This window comes from Dipodomys merriami, unplaced genomic scaffold (assembly GCF_024711535.1).
Source record: "Dipodomys merriami isolate MVZ:Mamm:240054 unplaced genomic scaffold, mDipMer1.0.p SCAF_116, whole genome shotgun sequence".
NCBI lineage: Eukaryota > Metazoa > Chordata > Mammalia > Rodentia > Heteromyidae > Dipodomys > Dipodomys merriami.
The window spans coordinates 212,164-235,247 of record NW_027202449.1 but is presented as its reverse complement, the minus strand read 5'-3'; the positions used below and the strand labels follow the sequence as shown (position 1 = coordinate 235,247).

The 23,084-nt window shown below is 61.1% G+C and overlaps 1 protein-coding gene across 2 annotated transcripts; it reads right to left on the bottom strand.

The window, feature by feature from the left end:
- Positions 1-281: 281 nt before the first annotated feature.
- LOC138822825 (N-acetylgalactosamine-6-sulfatase) lies at positions 282-23,063 on the bottom strand. Of its 2 annotated transcripts, none has more exons than XM_070015755.1 (14): positions 22,884-23,063; positions 18,133-18,256; positions 17,499-17,573; positions 16,517-16,619; positions 11,411-11,554; positions 10,359-10,425; positions 10,106-10,233; positions 9,685-9,824; positions 8,825-8,928; positions 6,005-6,141; positions 5,106-5,208; positions 3,564-3,685; positions 2,472-2,589; positions 282-1,088 (listed from the first exon to the last, which is right to left on the bottom strand). In XM_070015755.1, exons 1-14 carry the CDS (start codon positions 23,001-23,003, stop codon positions 1,002-1,004), a joined length of 1,572 nt encoding a protein of 523 aa, XP_069871856.1. In that variant the 5' UTR covers positions 23,004-23,063; the 3' UTR covers positions 282-1,001. The 2 variants fall into 2 exon arrangements, with proteins under 2 accessions (XP_069871856.1, XP_069871858.1); XM_070015757.1 differs by lacking the exon at positions 22,884-23,063 and adding an exon at positions 20,641-20,656 and having other exon boundaries at positions 283-1,088.
- Between the last annotated feature and the right edge of the window lie 21 nt (positions 23,064-23,084).

Below are 23,084 nucleotides of genomic sequence, written 5' to 3'. Positions count from 1 at the left end.
GCGTGGCGTCGCGGGGCTCAGAGCTTCACATCACCGAGGGCCGGTTCTGCGCGCCGTTCCTGACGCTTCCGGGGATGTGGCGTCTGTGGCGTCGCGAGGCTCAGGACGTCGCGACTAGGCGTGGCTCCGCGGGCGGGGCAGCCGGCTCCCCCAGGGCCCCCCAACCTCCCCCCCTCCCCGGCAGGAGGGTCGCCATCTCGCCCGCCCGCGCGCGCCCTCGGGCCGCCCCCCTCCCGCACTGGGCGCTCCAGCGGGACCGAGGCGCGTGCCGGCCGGCCGGGAAGCCCCGCGCGGAGCGGAGGGCCTCGGCCCGAGGTGGGCAGGGCCAGGGCCCTGGGCGGGGGTCCCGCAACAAGCCCGGCCAAAGACCAAAGCGGACACGGGGTGGAGTGCTTCCGATTCTTGGCCAGACTTCTCTGGGTGCCTCGCCCTCCACAGCTCAGCTTCGTAGGGGCCCCGTACAAACATGAAAGGCGGCCCGGGCGGCGGCGGGGCGGCGGGCCCCGGCTCTGCGGCCAGCTTCGCCGTGGTGGGTGAGGCTGCCTGCCTGTCTCCAGCTCCCCCGGCTCACAGCCCTGTGGGTGGCGCAGGGCGGGAGGCCGATGCATGGGTGCTGTCCTCCTGATGCCCAGCCCCGAGCACTCAGTTTAGATCAGCCCCACGGTCTTCAGTGCCAGGGGTGAAGCAGACTTAGACCAGCGAGATGCCCCCTGGGCTCCAGACCCTGGACAGGGGCACTGGGCACAGATGGGCTACTGTGGTCAGAGCCTATTCGTGGCCAGCTGCATGGCAGGTCCAGGACTGGACAGCACTAGACCCTGGGCTCTAGGGACGGGTCTTGGGTCAGGTGTGGTCTCAGGCCCTGCCACTGGTTGCAGGTGCCATCTGGTGGTGGGCAAGGCAGAGGGCAACTGGAACTCTTCCAACATGGGAGTCCTGAGGCCAGAGCCTTCTTATCCTCCAGCGGGAGATTCTGAGCCTGGCCTGGGTCCAAACAGAAGCTAATGGGGCCAGAGGCACTTGGTGGGAGCCGACTCAGGAGGCGTCAGGCACTTCTTCAGCTTTTCACAGCCCGGGGGTGCCCAGTTCTAGGAAATAAAATTCAGCAAAGAACATGTGGTTATTCTAGGCACCTCAGCCTGGCCTGTCCCGGACACTGGTCCCGCCCCCTGGCAGGGTGGAGGTTGGCAGCCTACACCATGCAGGCAGAAGCTCACGCGCGCATTGGAATCACAGGAACGTGGAGCCCTGTACTTTCCCTGAAGCCTTGCTCTGCGGAGGAGTATCTGGGCAGTGGGTGTGGGCCACTGGGCAGGAGAACATCTGGTAATCAAATTCACACAGCACCCACAAGTGGCAGAAGCTGGCAGGAGGTACACACGCAAGTGCCAGGAAAGCTGCCATTGCTGTGCCTGTCGGGGTAGCTTGGACAGCCATGTTCTGGAAGCCTCTGGGGGTGGGGGGGAGGGAGGGCTGGAACATGGACCCCTAGGAGGAACCCTCTGAGAGAACTGGAGGTGGCCTAGTCTGCTGGGCTCCCACCCAAGCCTTGTGTCTGGTTTTATTGAGTCAGAGTGAGTGTGGAGACATGGCTTGGCCCCAGACAGCGACAGTGCTGCTGCTGCGGGCTGTGAAGGGTGAAGCGGTGCTGTGGGTCTGATCAAGGGTGAAGAGGGCTGTGTCGGGCTGTGATGGCCTTGATGTGAGACCAGAAGATGTCACAGCCCCTCATCAGGCTGGCCCAGGATCTGGGGGGCAGAGCTAAGCAGGGAGGCCCCGACGTGGCATAGGGGCAAGACCACCAGGGGTCCTCACAGCTCCCGGGGCAGCACTGCCGATGAGGCCGGACAGCCACACAGCCCTGTCTCAGCTGAGTTGGTTTGAGGACCCAGCACCACTTTCTGGAACCTAACCGTGGCCTGTCGGTGTTGGCAGTTCCACTGGCATCCAGAAGATGGCATTGGCAGCCAGCAATGTGCTGCCTGCTTCCCCTGCCCAGCACCAGCCTGAGGTGGACAGGTCATTTCTGTGCAGCTGGACAGTGTCCACTCCCCGCAGGCAGCCCTCACTTCAGGATGCACTGGGTGCCCAACACCTCAGTAGTCCTGAGAGAAGGGCCTTTGCCACCCTCCCGCAATGCGGCTGGGCACTGGCAGCAGCTGCAACAGCGCTGCTGAAGGAAGGGCTTCGTCTGCCCTGGGCAACACTAGAGCATGAGGCGCCAGTCACAGGCCTCCACAGGGTCCCCAGGCTCCGCCCTGCCCAGTCCAGTTCTGGATGAGTCTTCAGCAGGGCAGCCATGGACAAAGCTGTGCACATCTGTCTTCACTGCTACAAGTGCACTCTATGTCCCTGACAGTCCTTCCACGAAGCCCCCCACTTCCTCCTTGGTACCACAGCCTGTCAAAGCTGCTATGCAGTATGGGCAGTAGCAGCCCGGCCCGCAGCGGGCCCAGCACACAGACACCTACCATGACTGCCTGGTCACATATGTTGAGCTGCGGCTGGCCAGGGACCAAGGCCTCTTGATGCTGCTGGACAGCCCAGGTGGCTCTCTCCAGGGCAACCTGGTACTCCTCACTGGCAAAGCTGGAGACAAGAAGGCACTGGTCACGAGGCTGCACTGTGACCTGTCGGCTCTGCAGAGGGCCCAGACAGGCTAGGGTGGGGAACCAGCCTAGGGGAACCACATCCCACACAGGCCTGGCTCCTTCTGCTGGACCCAGGCCTCACGGACAGGCAGCGTGCCTGTACTTAAGACTCAGGGCCCAGGGAGGGAGATGAGGGCCAGTCCAAAGGAAGGTGAGCAGCCAGTCCAGCCGGCTCAGGGAGCATGGCTGTCCCCTGCTCTGTCTCCACCGGGACCCAGAAGGTATCGCCCAGAGGCTGACCCTGAGAACAAGACCTCTCTGTGGGGACTCCATAACACTGACTACTGCTTAAAGTATTTACAAACATCGTACACCAACTCAAGGCCTCAAGCATGCGGGGCTAGCACTCTACCACTTGAGCCACAGCGCCACTTCCAGTTTTCTGGTGGTTAACTGGAGATAAGAGTGTCACAGACTTTTCTGCTCTGGCTGGCTTTGTACCACGATCCTCAGATCTCAGCCTCCTGAGTAGCTGGGATGACAGTTGTGAGCCACTGGCACCCAGGGTCTTAAAAAAAACACTTAGTGAGCATGTCAGGTGATCATTCACAGGGGATCTGGGTGTCCCCGGGCACAGAGTCCCCAGAGCCCAGCTTGCCACGCCCCGGGTCCTGGCAACACCCCATGCTTCTTCCCCACCCAGCAGTTCGGGGCCCAGGGCTGGCCAGTCTCTTGTCTGTGCTGGACACCCGTCCTCAGCGGCAGCTCAGAGCAGGGACCATCCTGACCCGGAATGAGAGAAGACGGGAGGCCACAGGGTGGGGAGCGGAGGGGGGATGCAGGGAGAAAGGCGGACCCCAAACCTGGTGAGCAGCCAGCTCTGCTCCCAGTGCTCATTGTCCCTGTCACCTCTGCCACTAGAGTGTGCAGAGGGGCCTGCTCTGGCTGCTGGACAGGGCAGCCCCGCCTCACCTGAGTGGGAACCTCTCCCCTGGGTCTCGGCCGAGGTGGAAGACCAGGGGCAGCTTCGTGTGCTCCTCCTGGGTGTGGGTCGTGACTCCTGAGACGTTCTGCCCGGGACAGAAGTTAACGCCCTGCAAGGAGAGGTGGAGGGGTGTGAGCACGGACCTGTGGCGTTGGGTGGCCCTGCCGCCCCCTTCCAGTGTCCGCCTTGATGTCCACTGGGTGAAGGGAAGCGAGGCAGGGTGAAGCCTGGCCCGTGTGCCCCATGCCCCTTTGCGGGGGAGGGTGGGCATCGTTAAAGCAGCCTATCCCATCTCCATCCTGACTAACAAGACTTCATGTCCCAGAGAAGAGCTCCTCGTAACACCTTCAACATGCACCCCTGGGGCAAGACCGCCTCTCTGTAGGAGTTCAAAGTCAGGATGAAGCCCCGTGCTGGTGGCTCATGCCTGTAATCCTAGCTGAGATCTGAGCATGGTTCAAAGCCAGCCTGGGCAGACAATTCCAGACTTGAAGCTCCAATTAACCAGAAAAGCTAGAAGTGGTGGAGTGGCTCAAATGGTAGAATGTAAGCTATGAGCAAAAAGCTAGATGAGAGTTCAAGGCCCTGAGTTCAAGTTCCAGTACTTGTTTAAAAAACAAAAAGGGCTGGGTGCCCGTGGCTCATGCCTGTAATCCTAGCAACAAGGAGGCTGAGATCTGAGGATCAGGGTTCAAAGCTGACCGGGCAGGAAAGTCCATGAGACTCTTATCTCCAATAAACCACTAGAAAACCGGAAGTGGTGCTGCAGCTCAAGCAGTAGAGCGCTTGCCTTGAGCTGAGGGACAGCGCCCAGGCCCAGAATTCAAGCCCCCCCCCCCCCCCCAAAAAAAAAGAACAACTAGGCAGGGGAGGGGACCCTATGCACCAAAAGCCAAGAGAATAGAAAAGACAAGATGGGGTGGGAGGCACTGAAACTGAATAACCGCAAGTAACACGCAGGGGAAAGCTGAGGCCGCAGGGGCCCAGGGCTTCTCTCTCCCAAGTGCTGCCCTGGAGCAGCTGTCGTCCTGGCGTGCTCGTGAGCAGCACCCGCCCACTCCCCGGCCCACTCCCGCAGCGCAGGAGCAGAGACCAGAGCGGGGCAGGAGGCCTGGGGGCCAAGTACAGACTGGGCTCAAGCGCGAGTCTCTCCAGACTGAACTCCAGTACCAACTCTTTTCTTTTTCTCTTTCTTTTTGTTGGTACTGGGCCGTACAGGTGACCGTATTCTGAGTTTCAGGGCAGAGGCTGAGCAGGGCCTAGGAGGGCTCTGGGCAGGGTGGAAAAGCAAAGCGGTAGAGGCCTTTATGGGATCTGTGTTGTGCTCCCTGAAAGCAACCCGTGGGGTCCAAGTCAGCCCCCAGGTTCAGTCCTTGCAGGGTACGAGAGGCATGTCCCTAGCATCTTCCCCGCGTGTGTGCAGGGGGCTGAGAGCAGCCTCTCACCCTGAATGAAGGCGATCGTCCAGGCTGAGGCACAGCCTTGTCTCACCCCAGGCGGCCTCCAGCTCTGCAACCAGAGACCCATACCTGTCGGAATTCCTCCCAGGAGTTGGTCCAAGTCCAGAAGTGGGCCTTGTACTGGCCAAGGGTGATGGCCATCAGCGTGTTTCCACGGTAATAGAATATTGGCCTGTTGAGGGGGAGGGTCATAGCTAAGTGTGTGAGTAGGGGTCAGCGGAAGCGACAGGGGTCAGACTGCAGCAGGGGGGGAGGGGCTGGGAGGGAGACTGGGGCAGAGGGCTTCCCCAGCATGCATGAAGGCCTACGTTCCACCCTAGCCAAGAAAAGCGGCCAGGCCAGTGAGTCTGGGGCCCGGCTCCGGCCGGCGCCCTCTTGCTCACTCAGGGCCCCGGGAGGACGGCTTGGCAGGAGGGCACTAAGGCTGGCAAAAGATGGGGTCTCTTTCTGGAGACCAGATGGGCCTGAGAGAGGCCTGCAGCCACAGGCACTGGGCTCTCAGCGGCGGCACTCTGACCAGCTTTCAAGACATTTGGAAAAAAAATAAGGCAGCGTTCCCCTCCTCCCAAGACCTGGCCCCGCAGCCGCCCTGACCGGGGCTGAGCGCCCGCACGGCCGCTCCTCAGCTGCTCAGGACCCAGGAATTGAGAAAGGCTCCGAGCCGGGCACAGGGCAGTGTGGGGTGAGGGACCCCAGCTCAGGGTGGACGGCAGCACGGGAGCCCCTGCGGGCTACAGCCTGAAGCAGACAGGGGAAGGATGCGGGCCACAAGACCACAGATAATCAGAGGGGTGGTGACGGAGATGGTGGCAGCGGCTGCCGCAGGCGGGGACAAGACCCGTCCTCCAGCCCTTGCGGTGGTTCCCCAAAGCCGGGGCCTCTCGCAGCAAGGCCCCGAGCAGTGCGGGGCCTGGCCGAGGGAGCTGTGGGCAGGCGCAGAGCCACGGCCAGGCCTGCCCCACACCCACCTGTCCGTCAGCTGGCCCTGCAGGAGCGTGGGGAGGAGGTCCAGGCCGTCCACTGCCCTGTCGCTGGGCGGCTGCAGGCTTGCGAGGGACAGGCTGGTGGTGAAGAGGTCCATGATGCTGCCCAGCTGGTGGCTCACCTGCGGCGACACAGCAGGCGCACTTGGGAAGCCGCCCCGTCAGACGGCGGCCGGGGCCCAGGTCCCGGGGGAGGAGCCCCACAGGGGCGGCAGGCAGGGCAGAGGCACTGGGCCGGTGGGTGGCACATGCCCAGTGAGCCAGCCTTCCAGGAGAGGCAGGGCGCGCATGGCTGCGGTGTGCACCAGCACCAGGCTTGGCCCGGGACAGCGCAGCGACCGCCTCGGCCCTACCCTGGCACATGGGGGGCGGCAGCCAGGACCGCCAGGGGCCCGCCGCGTCCTATGACCCTGACTCCTGGGCCGCTCACTGGCCCCACTACTGGCCAAGGCAGGTGGGTGGGAAGCACAGTGGCCAGGGGCGGGCACAGTGCTGGGGGCCTGGCTCGGGCGGGGCGGGCACAGTGCTGGGGGCCTGGCTCGGGCGGGGCGGGCACACTGCTGGGGGCCTGGCTCGGGCGGGGTGGGCACAGTGCTGGGGGCCTGGCTCGGGCGGGGCGGGCACAGTGCTGGGGGCCTGGCTCGGGCGGGGTGGGCACACTGCTGGGGGCCTGGCTCGGGCGGGGCGGGCACAATGCTGGGGGCCTGGCTCGGGCGGGGCGGGCACAGTGCTGGGGGCCTGGCTCGGGCGGGATCAGCACCACTCCCGGGAAAGCACACCCAGGTTCTGTTTGGACGGTGCTCCCTTCACAACTCCTTGCCCGGCCCTGGCCCAACTGCAGCTGGAGTTGAGGTTTTCACCATGCCACGAGGACCCTGGCAGCTGGTTGTCTGGAGTCCACGCCACCCAGACTGGAGGGAAACACCAGGGGCCATGTTTGTTTTAGAAACAGTCCATGGCGGGCTGGGAAGGTGGCTCAGTGGTAGAGCGCTTGCCTTGCATGCCTGAGGCCCTGGGTTCGATTCCTCGGCACCACATAAGCAAAAAGAAAAAAGCCAGAAGTGGTATTGTGGCTCAAGTGGTAAGAGCGCTAGCCTTGAGCTGAAGAGCTGAGGGACAGCACCCAGGCCCAGAGTTCAGGCCCCATGACCGGACCCCCAAAAAAAATAGAAAAAAAGAAACAGTCCATGGCCTTTGCCAGAAGGAAGGCAGCTCCAGGGGTCCTGGCTGCCGTGGGGCTTCCCTCCTCTCAGGGCTTTTTGTTGTTGGAAAGAGAGAAAGAAAAAATGAGAAAAGGAGAGAACCCAATACTCTCAATATGGGAGAAATGAAGGCAGGGCTCGGTACTGGGCAGGGTGGCGGGAGGGAGGGGTCTGGCCTCCGGCGCAGGCACACGGAGAACACAGGCCCCCGCGTGTGTCAAGGGGAGCGGCTCACATGCTAGCCCCACAGCAAGAGGCCACCGAGGAGGACGCAGGGCCTGAGATTTCACAAGGCCCAGGAGCATCGCGGGAAGGCTGGGCATGGAAGCTGCGGGACAGATGTCAGCCTTTTGAATCAGCTGTGCTGTGATCACAGCACACGGCCCGTCTCCCCGCCTGGTTCATTCAGTGTGTCCCAGGGGAGGTGGGGGGGGACGGCCACAGCTCAAGAGAGACGCGCTCTCCTTCAGAGTGAGGCCGCCAAGTGCCCTCCTCTCAGCTGGGAGGGAGATGGGGGCAGAGGCCCCGGAACCCCCTGGACAGGGCACGGAGTCCAGGCCTGAGCCGGGCAGCAGCAGGGAGCTGTGTGGCCCGTGGCCAGGGTCTGCCGTGGTGCCTTGCCGGGGGACAGGGCACGCAGCCTACGTGGACGCCCCATCCCGGGCCTCCCTGTCCCCAAGCCCTTCGTGAGGCTGGGGTCACCAAACAACGGCCACACTGTACTCCTCCAAGCCATGGGAGGCCGAGCGGGGACGGGGCTTGGGGAGCCCCGCTCACGCGAAGGGCACCCGTTTTGTGTCTTTCGGGCCATGTCTCCACACGCACAGGCTCAGCACAGCTGCCCTTCACAGGGTCAGGCCCAGGGTGTCCGCCAGCGCCCGCGAGGCCCTCCCCTCTGCAGAGTCCAGTAACGTGGCAGCGGGGTGGAAAGCGGCAGGCAGAGCTAAGGCTGACCGGGGAGAACGGGCCGACGGCCCATGGGGGCCCAGCAGGCCACGATGGGGGGGAGCAGAACACAGCAAGAGGCCCTGTGCCGGCCCTGCGGGGGGGGGGGGGGACCCTGGGGCTCTGCTGGGATCCCAGGTTCTCGCTATGTGGGCTGGCACTGCCGTCCAGCCCCACGCACGTGGGGCCTGCGCCTGCAGTTCTGGAATCCCACGGCCTCCCACACCAACACACAGATGAAGAGCACCTCAGCAGAGACAAGGCCCCAGGAGACGACCCTGGGGAAGAGGCCGACCAAGGACAGCCACACCTGTGCCCTGACTGCACGCCCACTAGGGGACTGCGGGTCCCAAGGAAGGGTCTCAGCTGATGCCGGCCTGCAGGATGAAGGAGACACTCGGAGTGCCTGCTGGGTATCTCCCTGAGACGGCAGGGAGCCCTGTGCGGGAGCCAGCCCACCCCACGCGGCCCGCCAAGTCCCACAGCCCTGGCCTGGCTGCGCTCAGGCCAGACGCTTCCAAGCTCCGCACGGCACCGAGGAAGGACCTGCTTCCCCAGCACCGCCGCACCCACTGGGCCCGCAGGAGCCTCCTTCCCGAGGCAACAGCGGCTTCTCGGGTTCTGCAGGGGATGCGGGTCTCCGCGGGCAGTGACTTACCTGGCCTGCAGCGATGTGCCCTGGCCACCACGCAATCGCCGGCTCCCGCATGCCACCTTCAAACGTGGTCTGCTTCCCACACAGGAAGGGGCCGTTGCTGCCGCCTGAGGACCGGAGTCAGCACTGTCAGAGGGTGGGCCCACAATGCCCCTGGCAGGCAGTCACGGGAGGGCACCGGCCGCCCCAGGCCTCGCTGCCAGGTGGTCTTGGGAAAGCTCTTGCGATGGCTCCCCAGGATGTCTGAGGCCCGGGCTGTGTCTGCACCGGGCTCTGGGTGGCCTGCAGGGGAGGGGGCTCCCCCCGGGTGGAGCACAGGATCTGCCGTCTCAGACCCCAGGCCTGGGTTTTCCAGCCTGTGTTCACAGGCTGCTGGAGACAAAGACCCAGCCTGAGAAATGGCTGCAGCTCCAACCATGCAGCCGGGGCCACAGGGATAGCACACTCTCTACCTCAGGCCCTGAGCACACAGCGAGAACACGGGAACGGTGCTTACACGCAGGAACAGAACACTGTCACTATACAGCCAAAGCCAGGAACAGAACACCACCACACTAGCAAAGCCAGGAACAGAACACCACCACACTACCGAAGCCCAGGCGTCAAAGCCCCCGCTGGTGTCTCTCCCGCCCCCGCGGCAGCCGCCCCTGCTCCCACGCACTGCAGCCTCCTGCTGCGGGCTGGAGACGGCTGTTCTCGGTGGCTTCCTCCCCTGGCCTCTCCGTGCCCGCTCCCTCTCAGGCCATGCTCCTGCCCGCCCTCCTCACAGGGAGCCGCTCTCATTCTGCCCCAGGGCGTGAAGGCCTCGGAGTAGAAGCGCTGGGCATCGGCGTCGGCCCAAGGCTGCCGTGGAGGGAACTTGCCTTCCTTGGGCGCAGAGATGAGGGCGGCGCCGTTGTCGGACGTGAAGAAGACGAACGTGTCCCGCTCCATGCCCAGGCGCTTCAGGAGACTCAGTATCTTCCCAACGCTGTCATCGATTTCCCGCACGGCATCGCCATACCTGCGGGGGAGCCAAGCCGTCCGGGCGGCATGGGACACACAGAACCCTGACTTCCGAGTCGGCCCAGGCAGGCTCAAGTTCAAGTTCTTGCTGACAGGGCCACGGTCGGTGCTGTGGCCCCTCTCTGCCAGCCCTGGCTGGTGGTTTCAGAGGGACAAGGGGGCTCTGGACTTCCTCTTAACGGTGCCGCGTGCTCCCCCTCCCCCATGGAAATCCAGCCTGCTGAAGGCCCCACAGGGACCCGCCCCACCAGGAGCCTCCATCCCCCCATCGGGACTCACAGCCCTCGCTGGCTGGTGCCCAAGAAAGGTCTGGACGCGTAGACAGGGGCGTGTGTGGCATCGATGGCCCAGTAGAGGAAGAAGGGGCGCTGCTTTGCCTGCTGTGTTCTGATGAAATCCAGGGCTTCCTGCCAAGAAGCTCTATGTCCTCCTCTGCCACATGGCCAACCTTCCCCCACTGCCACATGGCCAACCTTCCCCCACTGCCACATGGCCAACCTTCCCCCACTGCCAGGCACTGGCCCGCCCTTACCTCTAAGTAGATCTGAGTGAGATTGGCTTCCCCAGTCTTCAGATTAATGGGGAATTCTTCATAAAATCTGAAAATATACCAGACAGAATCCAGACTTTAGTCAAGAAAGTCCCTTCCCAAATGCTACCAGCAAAGGCACAGGCTGTGTTGGAACAGGGCTGGGCGGGGCGGCTCATGCGCATCACCAGGTCTGGGCTGCAAGCTGCAGGTTGGGGCCACACAGTATGATAACGTATCTCAGGAAAGCCGCCATTAAAAAAAAGACAATGTGATGCTGCTGCGTGGCTCACACCTGTAATCCTAGCTACCCCGCGAGGCTGAGGATCATGGTTGGAAGCCAGCCTGGGCAGGAAAGTCTGTAAGTCTCTTATCTCCAATAAATTACTCAGAAAAAGCTGGGAGTGGTGCTGTGGCTCAAGTGGTAGAATGCTGGCCTTGAGCACAAGGAGGCTCAGGGACAGTGCCCAGGCTTCAAGCTCCACAACTGACAAGAAAAAAAAAAAAAAAGAAAGAAAAAAAGAAAAAAAAGTGAACAAAATTCAAGAATTCTGCCTATGCAGGCTCTCCACGGTCAGGCCAGCCCGTCCGGGAAACCGGCTTCCACCCTGGCTCTCGAGGTTGAGGCTCATCCCCTCTCTGCTCTGCTGAGTGTTCAGGCTACAGCTGAGAGGCGAATTTCACACAGGCAGATGACAGCTCACCAAGAGGCTGTATGGGGTCCTGGACCTCCAAAACTGGGTGCCGGCTCTATGATGTCCCAAAAGAAACAGGGACCCTGGAAAGGCCAGAAATGGCCCCAGGCCCGAGTCTCACAGGCTCCAGGAAGAATGTCCCAGGAACCAACGCTCTTGGGACCCAGAAGGCCAGTCCTTGCCAGCAAGTGGTTCAAGAATCACCTCTCCTACATGGCTCAGGTGGTGGAATGCCTTCACAGCCAGTGCAACGCCCTGCGTTCAAAGCCCAGGACCCCAAAAGAACCACTGTCCATCCTGGTCCAGAGAAGCAGCGAAGCAGGGGCAGGGGCGCTGGGCAGGGAAGGAAGGGCCTGTTACCTGCCAACCATCTCCCAGTCCCGGTACACAGGGATGTTGGGCCGAGCCTTGTTGTCATAAGGCCCAAAGTGGCAGTTGGGGGAGCCGAACCACTCATCAAATCCGTGCTTCAGGGGGTGGAACTGGGGCCTGTGGCCCAAGTGCCTAGAAACAGAGGCCAAGACACTTCAGGGACCCCACCCAGGGGCGCTCCGAATTCCTACAGCAAACCCATCCTCTTCACAAATGTTTCACAAAACAAGGGTGCCTCTGGCACTCACTGCGTGCTGAGGCCTGGAACACCAAGACATAAAGACTGCCCCAGAAGGAGCACAGGGCCTAACCCAGGGTGCCAGGCACCTGTGGACAGGACACCTGGCGTGGCCAGGCCTGGTGTCCTGTAGGTGCTGGGCAGAGCCTCCAGTATGGTAGGCAGTGGGAACTGGCCTCCAGGCCCCAGTGGCTTTATCCTGCCCATCTTCACTCTTATTTATTTTTTTGTGGCAGTCCTGGGGCTTGAACTCTGAGCCTGGGTGCTGTCCTGGAGCTTTTGCTGTTAAGGCTAGTGCTCTACCACTTGAGCCACAGCTCCAGTTCTTGCGTTTTGATGGAGATAAGAGTCTCACAGACTTTCCTGCCATGACTGGCTTCAAACCTCAGTCCTCAGAGCTCAGCCTCCTGAGCAGCTGGGGTTACAGGCGTGAGCCACGGGTGCCTGGCCAATCTTCCTGGAGGGCCCAGCTCCCACCTGCTCTACTGAGCATGCTGAAGAAAGGGGCTCCAGCGCTGGCTGAGGTCACAGCCTGCGTGCAGCGCAGCTCCAGCCTGGGACACAGCCACAGCTTGAAAACAGCATCTGGGGGTTGGCGTCCTCTGCCGGACTGTGTTTGGGCAGGAAGGGTCCTGTGCTAGGGCTGTGTCGGTCTGAGGCCTGGGGCTTGCCCCTCAGTGAGCAGAGTCACGGGCTGGCGGCTTCGGGGAGGAGTACAGCCAGTCAGCAACTGGTCTGTGATTTTTGCAGGTCATCCCATCTGTCCAGGCCTCGGTTTCCCACCCACAGCTGCAGGGACTGCTGGGGGCATGGCTGGCTCCCCGTTCCTTCCCTCCTAGGTGAGTGTGCCTGCACCTCACAGTGACACCACGGGTCCTCGAGCTGCCCCTGGGCTGTGTGGGCCCCTGCTGTGGCACCTGTCCTTTCTGCATGTGTTGGACAGGTGGCGACCTGGCTTCCGGTGACCTCCTAGTGTCCCTGTCCAACACAGCATAGAAGGCTTAAAAGCATGGTCATCAGGCACTGGTGGCTCATGCCTGCAATCCTCGCTACTCAGGAGTATCACTGTTTGAAGACAGCCAGCGAGGAGAGTCTGTGAGACTCTTACCTCCAGTCAACCACCCAAAAGTTGGAAGTGGAGCTGTAGCCCAAGTGGTAGAGCACTGTCAGGACCAGTGCCCAGGACCTAAGTTCAAGCCCCAGGACCACACAAAACAACTAAAACCCAACAATAAAATTACATGGTAGGGCTGGGAATGTGGCTTAGTGGTACCTAGCAGGCATGAAGCCCTGGGTGCGATCCTCAGTACCACATACACAGAAAAGGCCAGAAGTGACTCTGTGGCTCAAGTGGTAGAGTGCTAGCCTTGAGCAAAAGAAGCTCAGGGGCAGTGCCCAGACCCTGAGTTCAAGCCCTAGGACTGGCAAGACAAACAATCACATGATCATGTGGGGGAGGAGTTGGATATGGGAGAAAAATGAGAGAGAGGGTAACAATGTAAAACAAGAAATGTACTCATAGGGGCTGGGAAGGTGGCTCAGTGGTAGAGCGCTTGCCTTGCATGCCTGAGGCCCTGGGTTCGATTCCTCAGCACCACATAAGCAAAAAGAAAAAATGCCAGAAGTGGTGCTATGGCTGAAGTGGTAGAGCGCTAGCCTTGAGCTGAAGAGCTGAGGGACAGAGCCTAGGCCCAGAGTTCAGGCCCAACGACCGGACCCCCCCCCAAAAAAAAATGTACTCATAAAAACGAACTTTACAACTTTGGCGGGGGGGGGGGAGGATGGGGTAGGGGGTCCGGGGGGAGGGTATGGGAAGGGGAAACAAAGGAGGAGGCAACAATGCTTGATAAGAAATGTACTCATTATCTTGCCCATATAATTGTAACCCCTCTGTATGGTATTTTCACAATAAAAAAAAAAAAAGAAATGTACTCATTACCATTACCTTACTTATGTAACTATAGCCCCTCTGTACATCACCTTTACAATAAAATTAAACTTAAAAAAAAAAAAAACAAAACCACAGTCACAGTCTTGCCCAGCTTTACTTCACCTCGTCTGTCCCCCAACAGCGGTGGCCAGTGCTGACCAGCAGGGGTGCCAGAGCCGAGCAAGGGCTGGCAGCACTGGGGCTTCCTCTGAGTCTTATTCTCCGGCTGCAGTTTCTGCAGGAGCCCAGGCCCCACCTGCCTCCTTGGCTCTGTGGTCTAGATGAGAACCAGGGCAGTTCTGGCTTGGGCCTGCTGGGACAGAGACCTACGGAGTGGTGGTGTGCCCGCCCTGGGCCTCTGGAAATCACCCTTGTACTGATCCCGCTGCAGACTCCATTGCTGACCTGCCACCCGCTATGCTCCAGTCCTTGGAGACTTCCCTCTAGGCCCTGCTCCGGCTGCAGCCATCCTGGACCTCGGCCAGCTCCACAGACGCACTCCTCGAGCATCTGTGGCCAGCCTGCACTGACGACAGTGGACAGGAGGCTGGTGGATGGGCGGAGCCGCACACAGGCAGCTCTGGGACTGTGTTGGCAGCCCTGAGGGCAGCGTGTGCCAGGACTCCCCGGTGTCCCGGCGCCAGCTCGAGGGCCGCCACCTGCTCTGCCACCTCATCCTAGCCGGCAGCCGGCGTTCTCCTCGCCTGAAGAGGAGCATGGTGTTCCTCAGGCAGCCCGCAGACGGCCTGGATTTCCTGAGAACTAGTCTACTCTTGGCAGGTTCGGAGTCCCTGTGACCGGCACGGGCAGCAGGAAGGGCTCCTACAGGGCAGAAAGCAGGGGCAGCTTCCTGAGGGAGGAGGGCCTGTGGGCACCAGCGGGGGGGTGGCGACGTGTCCTCACACCAAGTGCCCCGGGGGGAGAGATCAGTGTTTCTGTGCAGACGCAGGAGTCTGTGCAAGCTGACAGGGTTATCATGTGGTCAGGGCTCCGTTACACTGACAGACCACACTGTTCCTGCGCTTCCTAGCCGCTGCTGCGCACTTTAGAATCAAGTTCCCACCACCACATGGAAGCCCTCTGCTGGCTAGGTGTGAAGGAGCGTGGTGTGAAGGAGAGCAGTGTGAAGGAGCACGGTGTGAAGGAGCACGGTGTGAAGGAGCACGGTGTGAAGGAGCGCGGTGTGAAGGAGCGTGGTGTGAAGGAGCATGGTGTGAAGGAGCATGGTGTGAAGGAGAGCGGTGTGAAGGAGCGCGGTATGAAGGAGCGTGGTGTGAAGGAGCGCGGTGTGAAGGAGCGCGGTGTGAAGGAGCGCGGTGTGAAGGAGAGCATGGTGTGAAGGAGAGCACGGTGTGAAGGAGCACGGTGTGAAGGAGCGCGGAGTGAAGGAGCGCGGAGTGAAGGAGCGCGGTGTGAAGGAGCGCGGTGTGAAGGAGAGTGGTGTGAAGGAGCGCGGTGTGAAGGAGCGTGGTGTGAAGGAGAGCACGGTGTGAAGGAGCGCGGTGTGAAGGAGCGCGGTGTGAAGGAGAGCACGGTGTGAAGGAGCACGGTGTGAAGGAGCACGGTGTGAAGGAGCACGGTGTGAAGGAGAGCACGGTGTGAAGGAGAGCACGGTGTGAAGGAGCGCGGTGTGAAGGAGCGCGGTGTGAAGGAGCGCGGTGTGAAGGAGAGCACGGTGTGAAGGAGAGCACGGTGTGAAGGAGCACAGTGTGAAGGAGCGCGGTGTGAAGGAGAGCACGGTGTGAAGGAGCGCGGTGTGAAGGAGCACGGTGTGAAGGAGCGCGGAGTGAAGGAGCGCGGTATGAAGGAGCGCAGAGTGAAGAAGCGCAGTGTGAAGAAGCGCGGTGTGAAGGAGTGGTGTGAAGGAGCACGGTGTGAAGGAGCGCGGTGTGAAGGAGCGCGGTGTGAAGGAGCGCGGTGTGAAGGAGCGTGGTGTGAAGGAGCGCGGTGTGAAGGAGCGCGGTGTGAAGGAGCGCGGTGTGAAGGAGCGCGGTGTGAAGGAGCGCGGTGTGAAGGAGCGCGGTGTGAAGGAGCGCGGAGTGAAGGAGCGCGGTATGAAGGAGCGCAGAGTGAAGAAGCGCGGTGTGAAGAAGCGCGGTGTGAAGGAGTGGTGTGAAGGAGCACGGTGTGAAGGAGCGCGGTGTGAAGGAGCGCGGTGTGAAGGAGCGCGGTGTGAAGGAGCGCGGTGTGAAGGAGAACAGTGTGAAGGAGCGCGGTGTGAAGGAGCGCCCGGTGTGAAGGAGCACGGTGTGAAGGAGCGCGGTGTGAAGGAGAACAGGGTGTGAAGGAGCGCGGTGTGAAGGAGCGTGGTGTGAAGGAGCGCCCGGTGTGAAGGAGAACAGTGTGAAGGAGAGCGGTGTGAAGGAGCGCGGTGTGAAGGAGCGCGGTGTGAAGGAGAGCATGGTGTGAAGGAGAGCACGGTGTGAAGGAGCACGGTGTGAAGGAGCATGATGTGAAGGAGTGGTGGGGGGTGTGACAGAGCATGGTTGGTGTGTCAGTGTGGAGTGGGTGTGATGGAGCACAGTGGGTGTGTCAGTGTAGAGAGGGTGTGATGGAGCACAGTGGGTGTGTCAGTGTGGAGCGGGTGTGACGTGTGGAGCGGGTGTGACGTGTGGAGCGGGTGTGATGGAGCACAGTGGGTGTGTCAGTGTGGAGCGGGTGTGTCAGTGTGGAGCACGCGGTGGGGCTTGGAGACAGTGACAGCAGGGTGTGTTCACTGTCTGGTGCTTGAGGCCCTCTGTTCCTGGCTGGTGGCCCAGCTTCCTGCTGGACCTAGGGCTCTGCCAGTGAGCCCGGGGAACAGCCCTGGAGTGCCACATCAGCTTTCAGAAGCTCCCTGCTCCAGAATTCATTCTGGAACAATCAGTCCTGACAGAACACGACGAAGCAGAACTGGCTGCCCGCTGCAGCATGTTCTGGAACTCACCACTTGCCCACGATCTTGCTGGTGTAGCCGGCCTCCTTCAGGAGCTCAGGCAGCAGGCGCTCCGAGCTGGGGATGCCCCCCACCACGTCCTGTGGTGTGTACGCTGGAAGGACAACGTGACCCTGAGTTCGCGGCATGCCCTGCGAACCTCCCCCCCCCCCACGGCCGTAAGGCAGCTGCCACCAGGGGCAGAGTTAGGTGCAAGTCAGGGTTGTCGCAGGCATGCGCACATCAGCACCAGTGCAGGTGCGGGTGGATGTAAGCAAGGCCCACTGGCTCACGCCTGTCACCCCAGCTACTCACAGGACTGAGATCTGAGGACCTCAGCTCAAGGCCAGCTCAGGAAGGAAAGTCGCTGAGACTCTTTATCTCCAATTAATCACACACACACACACACACACACACACACACACACACACACACACACACACACAAGCTGGATACGGCATTATGGTGGTGATAGTTTGAACTCAGGGCTTCGCGCTCGCTTGGCCTGCTTGCTCGGCTGACATTCTACCACTTGGGTCATGCTGCAATCCTGCTTTTTGCTGGTGATTTTGGAGGTGAAGTCTTACAGACTCATCTGTCTGGGCTGGGTTTGAACTTTATCCTCGGTAGCTAAACCTCCTGAGTAGTTAGGATTGGATAGGAGCCACTGATGCCAGCATGACGTGCTACTCCTCAGCCACCCCGAGCATGCAGTCAGCCCCTAGTGGGAGGGACCGTGTGGGAGGGGCGCCGGGGGGCTCGGGGTCCTCCAACCTCCGGCTCTCATTGAGCCAGTGTAGGAAGGAAGCCTGGGCTCTACCCTGGTGCCTCTATCCACCTAACTCTGTTTTTAGGGGAAGAACAGGATCTGGTTCAAAACAACCGAAACAAACATCTGGCCTGCGGCGGGAGCTGCGCTGTACAGCTGAGATCCACCCGCCCCACACCTGGCCGCAGGGCCTACCCTTTCCTGGGGCATGCCGGGAGGACTAACCGTTTCTGGCGTGTGCGTTGGTGGTGTAGAAGCCATTGCGGATGGGCAGCCGGCCTGTGAGCAGGGCTGCCCTGGCTAGGTGGAGGGGATGAGAGGAGAGTCAGACCCGATCCGCAGGACCGCAGCCAGTCCCTCAGCCCCCGTGCGCCGCCCCCGTGAGCGTCTGCCACACACACTTCACACCTCAGCTTCACCTCACCCAAGGGGCGCACCCGCACCCCAAGTGGCTGGAGGCCTGGGCCTTGGGCCCCGAGCTCAGCGTGTCTGGAGGCTAATGCCGCCAGGCCTGTCCTCCTCACGCAGGGTCACCCCACTTGTCCACTGCTCTTCTCTTGGGCTAGCACTTCCGCAGGTGCCCTTCCAGCAGGTGACTACCCACCGGGAGGAGGCACGGCTTCACTCCCTCCGCTATGCCTGGGGACAGGAAGTGCTCCCCAGACAACTTCCTCAATCCTGCCCTAGTGGCAGGTGTGGCCCTCCCCTTCCCCTCAGCCCTGACAGAAGGGACTGCACCCCTCTCCTCCCCCTCAGCCCTGACAGAAGGGACTGCACCCCCAGGCTGGGCGGAACGTGGAGGCTGTGCAGGGCCTGGCTGGCATCCCTCAGCCCGGGGCAAGGGCCAGCGCTGACTTACATGGTGAACAGAGAGGGTTGGCAGAATAGAAGTTGGGGAAGAGCATTCCTTCCGCAGCCATCCGGTCCAAATTTGGAGTCTCTCGGGAAGGCTCCCCATACACCCCCAGGTCGCCCCACCCCATCTGCAGGGAAGAGCAGAGGAGGAGTGAGATTCGGCGAGCGGCATGGCTATCGTGGGGTGTGGCGTAGGCCCACTCCCTCAGGCTCCTGTGAGCTGCAGAGCCGACACCAAACCCCACAGAGCTGCAGCAGCTCAGCAGGGCCGCCACATTGGACTGTGGCAGCCCTCCAAACACAATATAAGCGGGACACGCACGCACAACTCACTCACGCAGACTGTCCAGAAAAAGCAAACTCACCACGCAGAAGCAAATTGTGGGCTTGGAGGTGTGGCTTAGGCGGTAAAGCACCTACCTACCAAGTGCAAGGCCCTGAGTTCAAACCCTAGTACTGCCCAAAAAAGAAGTAAATAGGTTGTGGTTGTTGCACTGGGGTGTGTGTGTGTGTAGGTGGAGAATGACGGCAGGCAGGTCCAGGGTTTCTGTGACCTAATGTTCAGCACAGTGACGGCTTCACAGCTGTAAGTATGCTGAAGCTACACTCCATATGCTTACGTTTCAATGTGGTTATGTGAGAGCAAGCGCGGGCAAGCTGGTGCTCTGCAGATGTCTGGCAAGGCTCCTCGGCTGTCCTAGGCTGGCTCTTTGGACTCGGGGAAGGGTCAGGGCCTGTGTGCAGGAGCGTGCCCCCTGGCTGAGCAGCCATGGCAGGCAGGAGATCCCCTGGTGATGGTCTCACATGGATGGCTTGGTGTTAGGGCTGCCTGGCCAGGCCAGGCCTGCTGTCCAGATGCAATGCTGAATGCCCTCTCTCTGCCTATGAGGACTGTCCTGGGGGTGACCTGCTGCATCTCCCACCCTCCCCTGCTAGAGGACTCTGGGAAGGCATGGTGCCCAGCGCTGCCGGGGTCAGGCTGAAGCCCTCTAGGGCACAGGGACTGTGGGACTTGGCTCTGTTTAACCCTTTCCATGTTGAGTCCCTGTGGAAACCATTTGAAGTAGCTGAAACAGCTTTTCTATCTGATGACAATGACATTGGGGCCAGCTTATGGGGAAGGAGACAGAGACAGGAAGGCAGACGGCAGGGGCTGGGAGGCTGAAGCAGCTGCGCGAGGTCCAAGTGGATAATGCACTCAGGGACATGAGTCACTATGACCACAGGCCCTGAGGCAAGTCTACCCCAGCTTCACCAGGCTGGTGGTGGCCTCAGGAAACTTCAGACTCACTAATTCCTGCAGGCCGGGCTCGGTCAGGAACACGGCCCCGGTCAGGCAGAGGGACCCGTGGAGCAGAACTGCGGCCTGACTAAGTCTGCTGACGGCAGGAATTAGTGAGTCTGAGGTTTCCTGAGGCCACCACCAGCCTGGTGAAGCTGGGTACCCTAGCTACCCAGCTTGCTGCGCACACAGCTGCGGCTGTCTGCACACACGCTGACTCCTGCTCTGCCTCCTAGCCAGCCACGAAAATCTTCCTGCTGACTTAGATCTGACCTTTGAACTGGGGGTCAGGCACAGACCAAGGCCCTGCACGTGTGCCCTGCCTCTGCCTCTCTGCTCCTCCTATCCAGAATATGGACCCTCAGAGGTGCAGCCACTGCGGTGCTGTGAGGACAAAGCTGTATGTCAGGAGGTAGAGCAGGAAGGAACCTCCAGCTGGCTTGGGGGAGCTGCCCTGTTGGAGAGGGGTAAGATGCATCCTGAGGGTGCTCCACCCCCACCACAGACACGCTGACTGGCTCCATCCCAGACCCTAATTAGAAGCCAGGGAGTTTCCACTTTTGCTTAGGTTCTCTGAGTTCCTTTTCTGTTATTTGATTAATACATGTTTTTAAACAGGACTGAGATGTTGGATTTTTTTTTTCCAGTACTGGGGCTTGAACTCAGGGCCTGGGCACTGTCCCTAAGTTTCTTTTGCTCAAGGATAGCAGTAGAGTGCTTGGGCCACAGACACCATGCCACTTGCAGCTTCTTCTGTGTATGTGGTACTGAGGAATGGAACCCAGGGCTTCATGCGTGCCAGGCAAGCACTCCACCACCAAGCCCCCTCCCCCCATCCTCCTGGAAAGCCCCAGGGTGTTCTGGAGGTGACTTGGTGCTAGTTGCCTTCCACTCCAAAATGGTGCTGCCCCGCAGGGTGATTTCACATTTTCTAGAAGCCACATTAGAAAAGTGAGTAGGTAGCAGGGCGCTGGTGGCTCACGCCTGTAATGCTAGCTACTAAGGAGGCTGAAATCTGAGGATCACAGTTCAAAGCCAGTCCAGGCAGGAACTCCTGTGAGACTCTTATCTCCAATAAAACCACTCAGAAAACTAGAAGTAGCAATGTGGCTCAAGTGGTAGAGTGCTCGCCTTGAGCTGAAGAGCTCAGGGACAGCGCCCAGCCTCACAGTTCAAACCCCACAACCGACCAAAAAAAAGAAAAGTAGTGAAGACTAACATTATATTTACCTAACCCATTATATCTACAATTGATCCTTTCAGGGAATCTGCAATACAAAAGGGTATTAATGAACTGCAAGAAGACATGCCTTGCTTCTCACACCCTGTCATTTGGAAAGGAGACGTGGGACAGAAAGCTGAGAGACCATGACCTCTGCCCTCAGTGACTGAAAGCAATGGTGTGAACAGGCAGCAAGTGGGGTATAACGTTGGAAGGACTGAGTATTAAAATAGAAAAGGGGCTAGGAAGGTGGCTCAGTGGTAAAGTGCCTGCCTTGCAGGCATGAGGCCCTGGGTTTGATTCCTCAGCACCACATAAGCAGAAAAAGCCAGAAGTGGCGCTGTGGCTCAAGAGGTAGAGCGCTAGCCTTGAGCTGAAGAGCTGAGGGACAGCGCCCAGGCCCAGAGTTCAAGCCCCAGAACTGACAAAAAAAATAAAATAAAACAAATAAAGTAGAAAAGGATTTTTTGGAAATGACAGAGCCAAGTCTGCAGAGAGCCCTCAGGATAGAAGGATGAAGAAGCTGAGAGCACCAGGAAGGCAGTCGGCAGCCACGTAAGCGTGCGACGGTGGAGAGAGCGCGTCCAGGGCTTCTAGCTGTGACCTCTGGGAGGTAGGATTATGGTCTCACCTTAATTATCCAGTCTTTTACATTTAGATTCAGATTCTCTGAACTCTAGACAGGCGTGGTGGTGTCTGCCTGTAATCACAACCTTAAAGTCTCTGAAATCTGAGTGCATCTTGCACACGCAGCCCTTCTAAATTGGACCAAGACCACCTGCAGATTGTGGCCACCCAGTCAGCACAGGACAGGTCTCTGGACACACAGAGCTGCACTGATCTTTAGTAACCAATGAGCACCCGCAAAAGCCCCAAACTCCTTACCCCATTACCAGGCCATGTTCCCCAAGAGGAACGTGCTTTAAAGAGGAGAAAGTCGGGCCTGTCATTTCCTATTGATGCCCCCATGTGAAGTCGCCACTCCATTCCTGCTTCAAGGACTGTCCCATTCGAAAACCAGGGATAGAACAGTCCATCACATGGCTGGTGGGAGGAAGGGCCTGTACCCCCCGCCCCCTGCACACACGTCCTCGGGTGCCATGTCCTCTTAGCGCCCACTGGGTGAGGGCATGCACACGCACACACGCACGTACACACACACAACCTCCTCTCAGCTCCCCCCCGCATACACACGCACACGCACACACACACACACACACACAACCTCCTCTCAGCTCCCCCCGCATACACATACACATGCACACGCACACACACGTACACACACGCACACACCCCTCCTCTCAGCTCCCCTGCACACACACGCACGTGCACACACACCTCCTCTCAGCTCCCACTGCACACGCACACGCACACCTCCTTGGGTGTCACCTCTCAGCTCCCCCGCATACACACGCACACGCACACGCACACCTCCTTGGGTGTCACCTCTCAGCCCCCCTCTCCCCCCCCCCAGCCCTCACTCCCGCCCTCACTCCCGCCCTCACTCCCGCCGCCCTCACCCCCGCCCTCACCCCCGCCCTCACTCCCGCCGCCCTCACCCCCGCCCTCACTCCCGCCCTCACTCCCGCCCTCACCCCCGCCCTCACTCCCGCCGCCCTCACCCCCGCCCTCACTCCCGCCGCCCTCACTCCCGCCCTCACTCCCGCCCTCACCCCCGCCCTCACTCCCGCCGCCCTCACCCCCGCCCTCACCCCCGCCCTCACTCCCGCCGCCCTCACCCCCGCCCTCACCCCCGCCCTCACCCCCGCCCTCACCCCCGCCCTCACTCCCGCCGCCCTCACCCCCGCCCTCACTCCCGCCCTCACTCCCGCCCTCACCCCCGCCCTCACTCCCGCCGCCCTCACCCCCGCCCTCACTCCCGCCGCCCTCACTCCCGCCCTCACCCCCGCCCTCACTCCCGCCCTCACTCCCACCGCCCTCACCCCCGCCCTCACCCCCGCCCTCACTCCCGCCGCCCTCACTCCCGCCCTCACCCCCGCCCTCACCCCCGCCCTCACTCCCACCGCCCTCACCCCCGCCCTCACCCCCGCCCTCACTCCCGCCGCCCTCACTCCCGCCCTCACCCCCGCCCTCACCCCCGCCCTCACTCCCACCGCCCTCACCCCCGCCCTCACTCCCGCCGCCCTCACCCCCGCCCTCACCCCCGCCCTCACTCCCGCCGCCCTCACCCCCGCCCTCACCCCCGCCCTCACTCCCGCCGCCCGGCCGGGAGCCGCCCGCGGGCACTCACGTCGTCCATGAGCAGCAGCACGATGTTGGGGGGCCGCGAGGCGCCGGGGGTCCCCAGCCCCGCGGCGCTCAGCACTAGCAGCAGCTGCCACCCTCTCGGCGTGGCGGGCGCCGCGGCCATGCCTCGCGCGGCCGGCGGAGCGGGACGCCAGCGCCCAGCCCGGAACCGGCGGGAGTCGGAGCCGCCGGCCGGCCGCGCGGT

Bases quoted from the DNA above. Each gene is read 5' to 3' on its own strand.
- LOC138822825 (XM_070015755.1), bottom strand. From the start codon at position 23,003: ATGGCCGCGGCGCCCGCCACGCCGAGAGGGTGGCAGCTGCTGCTAGTG. The intron at 9,825-10,105 runs GTGAGTCCCGAT...GCTCCCCCGCAG, and splicing joins GGCACCAGCCAGCGAGGGCT to GTATGGCGATGCCGTGCGGG. The intron at 6,142-8,824 runs GTAAGTCACTGC...GTGTCGCCGCAG, and splicing joins GGCACATCGCTGCAGGCCAG to GTGAGCCACCAGCTGGGCAG.